The sequence below is a fragment of the Plenodomus lingam genome (assembly GCF_022343315.1).
Source record: "Plenodomus lingam strain CAN1 chromosome Unknown contig_8, whole genome shotgun sequence".
Classification (NCBI taxonomy): Eukaryota; Fungi; Ascomycota; class Dothideomycetes; order Pleosporales; family Leptosphaeriaceae; genus Plenodomus; species Plenodomus lingam.
Genome location: NW_027093972.1, coordinates 944,636 through 958,709, shown reverse-complemented (window position 1 = coordinate 958,709; position 14,074 = coordinate 944,636). Strand labels below are relative to the sequence as shown.

General features: G+C 36.6%; 3 protein-coding genes across 3 annotated transcripts; 1 reads left to right on the top strand and 2 right to left on the bottom strand.

The window, feature by feature from the left end:
* The first annotated feature begins 274 nt into the window (after positions 1–274).
* IAQ61_010381 (uncharacterized protein) lies at positions 275–1,354 on the top strand. Its single transcript, XM_003841715.2, has 2 exons — positions 275–734; positions 788–1,354. The coding sequence occupies exons 1-2, from the start codon at positions 470–472 to the stop codon at positions 1,063–1,065; spliced, it is 543 nt and encodes a 180-aa protein (XP_003841763.1). The 5' UTR covers positions 275–469; the 3' UTR covers positions 1,066–1,354.
* An 827-nt stretch (positions 1,355–2,181) lies between these two features.
* Positions 2,182–2,910, bottom strand: IAQ61_010380 (uncharacterized protein; the record flags this gene model as incomplete). Its single annotated transcript, XM_003841714.1, has 1 exon — positions 2,182–2,910. One exon carries the CDS (start codon positions 2,908–2,910, stop codon positions 2,182–2,184), a length of 729 nt encoding a protein of 242 aa, XP_003841762.1.
* Positions 2,911–3,352: 442 nt separating this feature from the next.
* On the bottom strand, positions 3,353–3,962 carry IAQ61_010379 (uncharacterized protein; the record flags this gene model as incomplete). Its single annotated transcript, XM_066098763.1, has 2 exons — positions 3,353–3,543; positions 3,686–3,962. Coding segments are annotated over 2 exons (468 nt in total), but the record flags the coding sequence as incomplete, so codon positions are not given.
* Between the last annotated feature and the right edge of the window lie 10,112 nt (positions 3,963–14,074).

The following is a 14,074-nucleotide window of genomic DNA, read 5'->3' as shown; positions in this document are numbered from 1 at the left end:
CTGAAAAGGACGAGGAGTGAGGTATTAAATGCTATAATATACAATTCAGGGTATCATTTAAGCAATTGAACGGAGCAAGGAACGGGGGTATCGACAGTGGGCGGGCGACAGTATTCAGTGAAAGTGGACGTGTGCAGCATCGAAGGGTCGATCTGCAAATACACGGACATGGCGGACGCGACGCGCTTCGCGTTTTGCGCTATTCCTAGTTGGTTAAATGGAGGGTCAAGCCACACGGATGTGGCGCGTGCAAGCAGAATCCATGATCCCATCATGGATATTTTTCGGGCCTTTTCCACACCACCAAGAACTAAGAGTGGACGGCCACTAACTTCCTGCTGTGCACCAATCAATCCCACATCGCGATTCGAGACTACACGATACAACGATTTGTATTGCATGTTCTCGATCCGAATTGAGTAGCGACCACCTACCCAACATTTCCTCCCAGTCCACCACTCACAACACCATGGCCGACGACACAAGGCAGACCGTCGATGTCAACGCACAACCCGCAGCGCCGCGAGCGCCTGCAAATGTCATGCCTGGAGGCACAGCACACACTGCAGGTGGTGAAAAGATATCGGATGGTGAACTTACATATGTCGATGTGGTGCGAAGCCTGGGATCGGAATACTACCTCAACTTTCACAAGCGGCCATGCGTACGAGACAGTCAACTGCAAGGCATAGCGGCCGGTTTTGCGGGAGGGAGTTTGGCAGCTATCTTAGGAAGTATGCCATCAAAAGACACTTGAATGGCCAGACGGAGTCTAACTGTAGTGCAGAGCCCGTGTACCTAGCCTCGAATTGGGCTGTAGCAACCTGGTGTGGTGTGTCCGTCGTGTCGTATCAAGTCTGCCAATACTATCGGTCAAAGGAAAAGGCTGGTATAAAGCAAGCACAGGAGCTTATGGAGAAGAAGCGAGCAACAATAGAAGCAAAAAAGGAAGCACGGCGGAAGCAAAGAGAAGAGTACGAAAGGCAGGAGCAGGCCAGGAGACTGGAAGAGGAGAGGCAAAAGAGTTGGAAATACTGGTACGAGAAAAATCTGAAATTTTGGTAGCAGAAAGGACCGTTCGCGAATTGTGTGTTATTAGCTCATATGAGACCTAGTCACCGGCGAGAATGGTGACCACGGCTTATGTATTGCACATGTATGACAACCCTGTAAGATATGGTCATGAACTATCTGAAATCCTAAAGTAAATAGCCCTGAAAATTAACCTGGTGCTTCTACTGACACTACAGTACAAAACCGGTTTACAGTAGCCATATTTATCTAAAGTAGACCAAGAAGTGGTTTAGGTAGAAGAAGTAAACCTAAATAGGGTTTATTATACTATGTATTCCACAAAAGTAAACTACTTTTATTTCTACTTCTATTAATCTACTAGTATTAGTAATAACTAGTTTCCTACTAACTATTTAAGTATTTTACCCCTCCTTTCTTTAATCTTCTTTACCACCTCTACTACCACCTCTATCACCACCTCTATCACCACCTCTATTATCACCCCCTCTATTATCACCACCTCCTATTAGTAAAAATATTATAACATATTATTATGTTATATGTGCGTATAGCGTGAAGCTAATCTTTTCTACCCCTTTTAGTCTTAGTTAGGTATTATAGCGTATAATAGATATAAAACTACTTTTTATACTTAATTTAAACCACCTATAATAAAAGTAAACTACCACTTTAAACCTATTTACAGGTATACATAAGGTTAGTTTACACCTATATAGTAAACCCCTAGCGTACCATTCTACAGTAAACAATTTTTTACCGTAGTGTGAGCGCCTCTTTCCTCACTGATGCTGCCGCCCCATGCATTTCACCTCACGGGTCTCTTCAGCACTCGCACATCTTCAATACTGAAGTGCGCGTATCTCCCATTGCCCCATCTTCACCTTCACCTTCACCGTCGCACAAGTTAACCCAATCTGGCTGGAGATAATACAATATCACTTATTGAATCGCCAGAGACCCGTGACATGTCATGAATTGATGATTATTGTAGATTGCGACCAAAGATGTAACTATATATGCCCACATCTCAATGCTCAATGCCTGATCAAGGTGAGGCGGGTATAAACCAAAACTCCCGTGCTCCAGGCTCATTCCGTCGTGATGCTCCTTCCATTACCTACTTGAATGCACCGATTGCTGGTTGTGCTAATAGCGAGCACCGTCAGCAACGAACGGTGAGGCAGTCGCATTGTGCTGCTGCTGCTGAAACGCCTTTTCGTGATCAAGCGTGTGCCTGCGGTGATGATCCTTAATCTCATGAAACGCAGCAGTAATAGCATGAAGAAGCGTGCTAATAATAGCCAAAATGAACGTTCCCCATGGCAAATTGCAAGAGTCGTCCTGTGAATTGTTCTCGCCAGTGATGGTGCTAGAATTGTTACCGCTCAGACGACGGGGACTGTAGCAGTGTCTCGCGCCAGCAAGACCGCCATTGGGACGAGTGAGGACGGCGACGGCGATGAAGGCCCCGACGAAGAGTAGGTCGAGGAGTACCCAGATCCAGCGTAGTGTGCGGCCGCCCGGGTTGGCGGACTTCTTGATGCAAGACAGGAGGGTGGTGATGAGCGTGTGGAGGACGGCGGCGGCGAGGATGCCTTCGACTGCGCCCATGGAACTGTTGATGCCGCGGCGGGTTTTGATGCTGTTGACGAGGCGGTAGACTTTGTATACGCGCGAGGAGAAGATGCCGAGGGAGATGACTGAGGAGAGGAATTGGAGAAGTCGAGTGGCGCGCAGCAACAAGCGGTAGAAGGATGTGTTCTTGAGGCTGTTGGGGACGAAGCGGGTGAGGAGACCAGTCTGGTCGCGCTTGTCGGGGATGGGGTGGTTGTAGTCGACGGCAGGGCCATCGATGGGCTGATGGTGACGCGCCATTGATGGTGGAGTTGCTGGTAGAGTGGTGTTTGTTGGTGTTGTTGTGATCGCAATTGGAGAGACAAGAATTCGCAGATGATGAGAGGTTTGCAACAAAAAGAAAAATCAACCAGAGAATTCTGATTGTGTTATATAGACGGGAGACACAAGCTCGAGAGCACAATCGTTTACCTACACTTACCCTACCGTAGTACCTTTAGTCACCTTGTCATTGTCGTCACCGTCGTCACCGTCGTCACCACCTCACCCGACAGCAAATGGCGCCCCTCTTGCAAAAACAAGAAAGACCCGCAACGACCGTTCTGTCCCTCTCCCAACAGGTAATACGCCAGAAGCTCGAATGCGTCTCCCAATCCAATAGCATCACCGCTGTGGCACAGTAGGCTGGTGCGTACAGCCTCTGCGTTGTGCATGTCGTGCACGTGAAGACGCTATCTCTACGTCACTCATCGGTCATACATCCAAACTCCAGGATTTTGACAGCGAATGTGCTCAGAATGTTGTCAAAAGGCCATGATAACGATATAAATGCGATGTGATCCTTCTCCGTCTCCCGGCTTGGCTGTGACTGTCCGAGGGGTGGGAAATGATGTGATGGGTTGATAGGGATGGGGGTTTGAAACGTCCAGGGTACTGGTAGGCATTACCGGTACAATGACTCGCCCTTCTATTCATACGACTTCCTGGTGGTGTTTTGCCTACCTAAAGGGCGCTTGCTTGAGCCGATAGTTTGTGCGAATGAACAGAGGAGTATATCTTGTGACTTACAAATCACTCTTTCCATCACTGCCGTATATCATGATAGAACGCGATGTGTCGAAGACGCATCGATCAAGCACAACAAGATAGTCACGACTTCTCGAGCTTTCGCAATGAGTGCGGAACAGGTAAAATTCTCCATCTAATAAAAAGCCATTATTGAGTTCAGAAGCCATGGAGGGCCGAGCGTTCCTTATTCGGCAATGCAAAAGCAAGCTGATATTGTCCCCGTAGTTTGGGTCAAACACTGACAACTCCACAAGGATTGACCCGATATATTCTGCCTCATACAGCTACAGTATGTGATGTCAGCAATTGCTATCGTGTCGATCAGCAAACGGCTTCCACGGGTTGTCGTGGGGCGCTGGTGCATTGTCTGCACCCGTTCCTGGCGCGTCTCCTTTTATGCTGTCTGGGATTTGCCGGTTCTTCTTCCGAGCGTTTTCACCAATGAGAGGTGCATTGTATGTTGAGGCAATCCAATGTTTCCGCTGAGCCAGGCACGCGAAGGGATACAGAAGAGACCAACTCTTTTGAGGATAAGGAGGCTATCCAAATGACAGGGCGTGATAAGAGTATTCTGCTGACTGACAGGAAAGCGCTCGAGACGCTGTACTAGATTCCGCCCCAATCTGTATATGATAAGCTACAAGTCAAAAGATTCGGGCTTAGAAGCTGCAGATTAGTCAACCTAGAGATGTTTCTTCTGACTAACCAAAGACTGTACGGCAGTCCAATTTGACGATTGATGAGTACGTCGACTTCTCTGGGGTATACTAGGTCCCCCAAAGAACTTGAGGCATGATAGCACTCTAATTTGAGATTGCCAAAATCGCAGAGCAAAGTGGGTCTACATCTACCCGTGTGCTAGCTGCCACTGTGTCCGGCTCGTTCCTCTTCGCAAAGTACTCTAGAAGAGCAAATGTTTTTGATTATCACGTCAGGCTGGTTCGAACATCGCGATGGTATCGGTAGCGACTGAATCAAGGTTCGAAGGTGATTTCTAGACGATTACACTTATGCCTTCTGAGAAATGCGAAACAAGACAAGTTGGACGAGACAATCAGTACGATATTGATGGAAGACATTGAAATAAAGATAAACACAGATGAAAATGCAATAGTGATTGCAGAGTGGATAGCAGTGAAGGGCCAATGGTGGGAAGCTACTGCCTCGGCTACCGGTACCTATGTCTTTGTGCACGGACCATTAGTGATTTCTTCCAAAGGCTTGCAAGATTCCACTGTCCATTGCTGAAACGATCGTCGCTATATACAGATGGGGATACTGTTATCGTACAGTAGAGTATACTGATGCACAGGTCGTCCTGGTCTGCGGAAGGCGTGGCGCAGACCCTTTTGCTAGTGCAAATGACTCATGTTCGCTCATATATTATGAGCGTGTTCACTGAGCCTCACATCGCGGAGTCATCTAGAATTACCTGATCGGGTAGTGTATTCGAGCGTTGAATGTGTTGCGCTCGTTTGATGAGCTCCATGTATCAAGTCGGAAATTGACATAAATAAGCATTAGCTGCACGCTTTGTTCATGTGTATTCAGCACACATCTGACGCTCATTGTGCAGTCAAGCTACTTCGTACAAATTGGTTTCAGTGTACACTACATAGGGTATACCATAGATATCATGGCCTTTTCTAGAGATGACATCATCCCCCCCATGTCAACATCATCTTACGACACGGCGCTTTGCATCATACGAGGCAGCATGTCAACTGACCATAGGAAAAATGGGTCCGTCCATAGACTAACGCAAAGTCGTAATCTGTAGATTAACTAGACCCTACTATGCAGGGGTCTATAGCCTAGTACACTTATTTTATATATATAATATTAATTATACAGAAATATATTTACAATATATTTATAATATATTATATTCTTTAATATCTATCTTATAGATAACTTATTCTTCCTCTATAATTTAGTACTTAATAAGCTAGAGGTGCTTAATCTTAAACTAGACTTTACCCTTAGTAATCTAGTTAAGACTATTATAATTAAAGAAGATACTATAGAGGAGGATATTTAGTCTCTAACACCTATTCTAAGGGTTTATTCTATTTGCAAATATATTAAGAATATATTTATAATATATTAATATAGGATTATATCTATTTATTTAGGGGAAATAGTAAGGGTAACACCCTTAAGGCTAAGACTATTATATAGCTCTTTACTATTCTATAGTATCCTATAAGCCTAGAGAAAGGCTATATATACTATATACGCCTTACTTAACTTATATTTAGGGAACTAATATCTAAGAAGGCTATACTAAAGCAGGCACTTAATATAAGATACTATAAATATATTCTTAATATATTCTAAATATATTATAGTTCTAATATTCTAAGTTAGCTATTTCCTCTAACTAACTAATATTTAGTCCTTACCTAAATATATATAGGTGTAGATAGAAATATAAGTATATAGGAATAAAGTACTATAAATATCTTTAAGATAACCTATACTTATATATATATAATAAAATTATACTAAAAGAGTATATAGATTTATAAGAAATCTAGAGTATATTACTATAGGAAACTTTAAGTATAGGGAAGAAGAAAGTAACTAGGTATAATAGCTTCTTAATATATTTATAATATATTATAATAAAGTATCTAGGCTATATATTACCCTTAGACGTAGGTCTAATAAGAGGGGTCTCTATAGGCCTATAACGCCTATATGCAAGCTATATATAGGACAATAATAGAACTAGGTATATATTCTTATTAAACGTGTTCTAAACGTGTTACTAATAAGTTATAGCTGCTAGCTAGGTAATATAAGTAGTTTATTAGATATAAAGCGTACTACTTAAGTCTATATACTAAACGCTACTATATATACTAGGTTATAGATAATATTAATTTAGAATACCTCTAATAGCTCTTTTTATATAGCTTACTATAATTATTATCTACTATATATAATATAATTAGTCTATAGATAAGTAATATAAAAATATATAGTAAGTGCTTTTAGAATATATTATAAATATATTAGTAATAGGTTTAGGTGTGGATTACCTATATAGGCAGGGAAAGATATAGAGGTATAATAAGTATATAGTAGAATACTATATTATTATCCTAGATAACCTTTAGCAACTCCTATATTTCCTTCTTATTACTATAGGAACTTATTTATATACCCCTCTACCTCTATTTATCCTAATATAAGTAGCTCTTAAGGCCTATATTAATATTCTATATCTATAGCTTACCCTATAAACCTTATACTATAAGTAGCTAGATAAATATATTAGTAATATGTTACTAACACGTTTAGCTAATTTCCTTAAGTCTACCTAGCCTTTCTTATATTTAAAGAGTAAGGGCTATATATTAATAGTAGGCTTTAATAAGGCTTTTATAAATAAGGATAAAATAGCCTAGCTTATTACACGTTAGAAGCTTGCTTGCTTTCTATTTAGTAGGGATATTAAGGGTGTAATATTTAAGTAGAAATTAAACTATTAGGAACTAACTATAGTAGGTTAATATATTATAAACGCGTTCTAAATATATTCTTACACCCTAGTAGGCATATATCTAGTATATTACTTCCTCTCCTATTAGAACTATTATTATATACTTCTTTAATAAGTAGGCAAAGATCTTGCTAAAATAGAAAATATTTTAGATAGATATATCCTTTAAGAGGCTTACAGGTAGATAGAGTAAGGTGCTCTTTACTATCTTCTTATAGGATTATAGAAAGAGTAATACTTATATTAACACGTTAAGAACACGTTACTAATATATTCTAGTTATTACCCTTAGTTAAATTATTATAGACTCTAAGAAGTTAAAGATATATAAGATTATATTTACCTACTTCTTTTCTCTTATAGCTAAGCGTAGTAGCTAGCCTATAAGGTAGTTCTATCTCTATATAGAAGGATTTTATAGTGTAACTATTAATATAGATAGTAAGCAAATAGCTAGTTAGTAGCTTTAGAAACGTGTTAGTAATATGTTCCTAATATATTACAGGCTTTAGGCGCTATCTTAGCCTTATAGATCCCTAATATTATATATAGTAGTAGTAGTTAATAAACTACTAGCGCTTCTATTAAGTTTATTTTATAAGAAGTATATACTATACTTACCTATTATCCCCTTATATAATAGACTTACTATAGGGGTAGCTATAGTTACTACTTAATATAGAGACCTAAACTAAGTACTATAAACTCTATAATCTAATTAAAAGTAGGGCTAAGCTAGAATATATTCTTAACGCGTTGCTAATATATTAAAAGGTAAAGAAAGACTTAAAGCTATTAAGAACTAGGTAAAGTATAAGAGGCATATAATTATTATAGCTAGGCTTATTTAGAGTTATAGTAATCTTCCTAAAGCTATATAGGACTTACTAGAAACTATATTAAATACTACTAAATAGGCTAGATTAAAGGGTTATTATACTAGCACAAAACTACCCTTAATATAGGGGGTAAGGATATAAGTATATTAAATATATTATAGATATATTGCTAATATATTATATAAAGGGTAATTAAGATAGATAAGTAAGATATAGATAAGTATATAATAAGAGATAGGTATAGTAGCTAATATATAGATTGTAATACACTCTTAATAAGCTAGAGGTATAATAATAATATAGGCTAAGAGCTAAGTAAGACTACGTAGAACGCGTTTTAAACACGTTGCTAATATATTCTTAAAGTAGAAAAATAAGGTAATAGACTAAGAGATTTCTAATAAGGATAAAGAATTCCTTACTATATCTAATTTATCTAGACACGTTAAGATACTAAGAAAGAGGAGGTTAACTCTAAGTCTATATTATACCTAGTTACTTGCTAGACTTCCTAGTCCTATAAGAACGCATGCAGGGTTATCCCCCTTATAAGGGGAGATATAGATATAAAATTTAAATAAATATATTATTAATATATTGCTAACACGTTTATATAGAGACTCTAGTTTACTGCCCCTTCTATTAAGCCCTCTACTAATACCCTCTAGTCCCCTACTTTATCTACCTAGTAGACTAACACAAGAATAAGAAGAGTTTAAAAGAAAGTAAGAGTAGGTAGAGTTTAACTTAAAGAGGAGAGAATAGGAACTTAAGTAGAAAGAGGCACTTCTACACCTATAATAGCAAGAAGTAGTAGTTAAAGAGGTAGAGAGAGAGCTTATAGTGCGTAAACGTGTTTAGAAAGTGTTATAGATATATTCTATATAAAGTGAAAATTTTTCACACGCTATACTATTTATAGCCTACTATAGTTTTAAGCTATAATACCCTACTATCTCTATCCTTTCTTCTTATCTTTACACACTAGGCTTAGTATAAGGATTAAGATACTACTACTAGATATATATAAAGAATAACGTGTTTATAATATATTACTAATATATTACTATTAAATTTTGGATTACTAAGGTTAGGAATAATTTAGGAGATAGATTATTAGATTTATATCTACTACGATTGGACTTATATATATAGAGCTTTAGCTACCCTTACTAGAAGGTAAATAATTAGTAAACCTTCCTTACTAGAGCTCCTACTTTTTATTAGGCACTTAGTAGTAAGCTAGCAGTTAATTAGATAGTGGGTTATACAGGGGTATTAACTAGGATTAATTAGGATTAATTAGGATTAAGATACTCTATAATCTAGTTAATATCCCTCCTATAACACACCCCCTAGGTGTAGGTAGATCTTTTATTATTATAGTTACGCTTATAGTTAGTAGGTAGTATAGCTAATTAGAGTGTTGTATATCTAAAGGGTTAAATTAGCTTACCCTTTAGATACTAACTAGCACGCCTTCCTTATTTAGCCTACACTTACGCGCGTAGATATTATCTAGATAAAGCTCTATAACTTTATCTACCTAACTATAATCTTTTACTATAGCTTAAGTTATAAGATTATATAACCCTAAAGATCTAAACTATACTTATATCCCTACTAACCTATATCTTAGTTAAAGTTAAAACCTGCTACTTACGCTTACTCTACCTACGCTACCCTTATTACCTCCTACGTAGCTAAAGCTATAGTTGCTAAAGCTACTACTACTAAAGAAGAGCGTGCTACTACTAAGCGTAAGGCTATTATAGAGTGTATAGCAGCTAAGCGTATAGCTACTACTACTATAGCTAAGATTACAAAGCTAAGGTAAGGCGCTCCTGCTCTAGCTCTTACTACTCTAGCTCTAACTCTAGCTCCTGCTCCCCCCTAGACCCTGCCTAAGGCCCCTGCTCCTACGCCTACTCCCTCTCTAGCTCCTAAGGAGACCCTAAGATCCTCCTACTATAGAGAGCCTAGTATTTATTATGCTAAAACTTATCTAAATTATCTATGCTTAGCGCTCTTTAATAAGTCTAATAGTAAGTGCTATAACTCTTCTAGTAGGGGGACTTAGTACTAGTAGTGCTCCTCTAGGTATAGCTATATCCTAATATATATAATCTATATAAGAATTTTTCCTTTATAATATTTAGTAAGATCTTATACTAATAAACTAACTAATAGCCCTAAGCTTGCCTAATATTCTACGCTATCCTTCCTAGTAAGGAAGTAGGTAAGTAAGAGCTAAGACCTTCTTAAGGATAAGAAGTAAAGGGTCTTAGTGCTCCTTAAGGAGAGCAAGGCTAAACAGTAGGAGCTAGTAAAAGCTACTACTACTACTACTAAGCTTGCGCGTAAGGCTACTTCTATAGCTAAGGGCGCCTAGAGCTCCTTATTAGAAAATAAGGACTCTAGCTCCTCTAAGGTTCCCCCTATAGATCCTAGGGTAGGGCAACCTAGGTAGCTCCCTATAGACTCTAAGGCACGCTTTACGCGCGTAATAGAGCTCCTTAGGGAAGCTACCTAGTTAATAATAAAGAGGTAGACTATAGTTAGTTATTTTTATATTATATATTAATAGATCTTATATACTACCTTACTTTAATTAACGCTATATAATATATACTCTACTATTATATAACTTTAGGTGCTCCCTAAACCTTATAAATTATTATACTATTAGGTTTTTAGTAAGCCTATTAGCTAGTATATTACTAGTAAGTAGGTAGGTAATATAGAAAGATCCCTTTATATACTCTTACCTAAGCTATATGTTTTAAATATCTATATAGCGTAGCTTAGTAGTAATCCTTTTATTATTACCTACTACTAACCTAATAGTTTATTAATTATTATAATTAATTATCTAGGTAGTATCTAAAGTAAGGTATATTTTAGTTAAAAAATATTTTAACGCTATTACTTCTTTACTTACTTGCTTAAGCGTAAGGAGCTCTACCTTAGTAGTTAAAGTAGTAATAGTTAATTATTAAGCTACCTTCTAAATAATAGGTCCTCTAAAGAGCGTAATTAGGTATCTATATAATAATTACTAAGTATTAATATTATTAGTAAATAACGCATTACTATATATTATAAGCTTATTAGGATCCCTATTCCTATATTAGATTAATTAGTATTAAGTTTAGTATAGATAGACAATTACTTAATTAACCGCATTAAAGTGTTATTTAGATAGGTTAGTAAGGTATTAGGAGAGCTAGGAGGCTATATAGGCAATATTAGGGCGCACTATAATTAAGGTATAAAGGATTAATCTAACGCGCTCCTAATAGTCCTTAATCTCCTTTTTAGTGGCTTCTCTAGTGCTCTTTTTAATATCTTTACTTAATAGTAGTATAGTAGGGAATTTTCCTATCTCTACTAGATTAAATTTCTTTATAATCTTGTTAATATATTTATTATAAATAAGCGTTATTATCTATCTCTTTCTATCCTAGATTACTCTTACCCCTAGAAACTAGCTTACAGGTCCCTTCTCTTCTATAGTATATCTTTGCTTTAGAGCTTAGATAACCTTGTAAGCTTAGCTTGCGTAGTTTTAGTAATAGAGCAATAGGATATTGTCCACATAGAATATTAACAAGATACTGCGATCTCTATTAAAGAATAGGCATAGCTCCTCTTTAGAAGTAGTAAGCTTATTTTCTTAGAGTGTAGTTAAGAGCTTATTATACTATAATAATAGTAAGTCTTTTAATCTATATAGAGCTTGTTTAAGCTTAACACACTTCCTAGGTATTTAATATCCTTTAGGTAGCTTGCAGATAACTATAGGGTGTTAATCCCTTAAGGTGTTAAGGAAAGCTCTAACAATATTATATTAATATATCTTAAGGTTAAACTTAGCTCTAATAGCTATTATAGTCCTAAAGGTTTAAGCTACTAGGGTAGCTGCGTAGGTTAAATAAATTAAGTTAGTAAGCTATAGATCTCCTCTTACTACTATCCTTACTTTACACTTAATTAGGTAACTATCCTAATTAAGCTTATATATAAACACCTATTTAAGTAGGAGTAGATACTCTCCTATAGTTAGCCTATTAATCTCCTTCTAGGTACTAGCTTTTAGTAGAGTATTAATTTCTTTATATACTACGTCTCTAAATTACTATCCTATTTAGTAGTTATAGAGATCCTTCTATTATTTTAGCTCTTTTTGTAGAGCGTCCTAGTGCGTATTTCTTTTAGGGTTTTTAGGAGATTTACTCCCTACTACTACTATAATTATAGTGTAGATTATAGTATTTAGTTTAGGATATACTAAAAGATTATACAAGGGATTTCTAATTAGATCTATATCTAATAGATCTATTACTATATATATCCCTACACTTGTAGATCCTCCTAGTAGTTTATTAGGGTCTTATCCCCTAGCTTGCTTACTAACACGCGTTAGTGGCAGTCCTTTAACTTATAGTTTTCTACTTCTTCTAGGAGCTCTAGGTGCCGCTTATAAGGGATCTATAGGAGATATAGAATCTAGTCCTAAAGTAGGTAGGTAGGAGCTCTGCTTACTACCCCTATAAGAGCTAGATAGGGTGCCCTTACCTATCTCTGTGCTCTTATAGAGTGACCTACTAATAGCACTCTTCCCTCTAGGTCTTTCCTAGGAGCTACTTATTATAGCGTTAAAGTAAGTTAGATTACTACTATCTTAGGTAGTAAGACCCTAATCTATAACCTATATAGATCCTTTATCTCCTATACTAAAGTTTAGTTCTAGTATTAGTTTAGGAGTTTAGAGCCCTATTAACTTAGGGGACTTTATATAGATCCTTTATGCTAAGCTAGCTATACTTAGTACCTACGCTAGAGGTGTCTGCTTAGGGGGTTGTGAATTACTAGGCTAGCTAGCCTAATTATCTACCTCCTCTAGCTCTACTCTACCCCCTAGCTCCTACACTAGGTTTAGTCCTCCTTGCTTACTAGACTCCTTATATTACTCTGCTATAATATAAAGCTAATTAAAGATATTAAGCTCTTTATATACTTCTCCTATATTATAGATCTTATCTTTGCTAATAATATTAACTATCTTTTAAGCCTCTAACTATTAAAGCTACTCTAGATCTTTCTCTTTATAAAAAAGATCCTTATTAAAGGTAACGTTCTACGTTATAATAATCTAATTAAGCAAGGGGATCTATATCCTATATATATTAGATGCTCTATATCCTACTAGATATCTAATATAACCCTAAGGGTTCACCTTAAAAACCCTCTTATAACGCCTAGCTACTTAATCTTAGTTAAGGGGGTAAGCTTAATAGCCATAGGCGTATATTCCGCTCTAATTAGGGCAGAGATTAGTAGTTGCCTCCCTTATCTACTCTAGTTACTACTACCTAAAGTATCTAGTAAACTAATAATCTAGCACTTTGTTAGGTAATATTATATTATAAGCATAGGACAGGCTTATATTATAGAGCTAAGTTGCTGCTTTAATAATTTTAGGCTAGAGCTTTATTAGTAGGTTAGCACTAATCCTTATTTTAATTAATTTTATTATAATCTCCTACCCTACTCTTTCTACTCCTCTATTAGGTTTATAGGTATATACAGGTAAGCTCTTAATTTTAATACTATTATTAGCTACCTAGATCTAAAAGCAAGATTTGCTATACTAAGGGAGCGTTATAACGTTATTATCTTATATAATCTTAACTATACTAAGCTTATATTAGTTAAGTATTAAGCTCTTAAAATTTTTAAACACCTATATAATCTTATTAAGGTTTTTAGCTTGTAGTAGATAGGTATAAAGCTTTCCTAAGTAGTCGCACTTTAATACTAAGATCTATTACTTGTGTGCTATACCTTTTAGCATGTTAAATAGATCCTATAATACCTAGTAGTATAGACGTAGTAATCTTTCCCTTAGTTATCTTAATATAACCTATTAGGTATATGTAATAGCGTAGTGCTTATATTTGCTCCTAGGAGTTCCTTTAATCCTAATATTTATAGCTAACTTAACTAGAGCTTTAAGCGCCTTAGGTCCTAAATAGCCTAATTA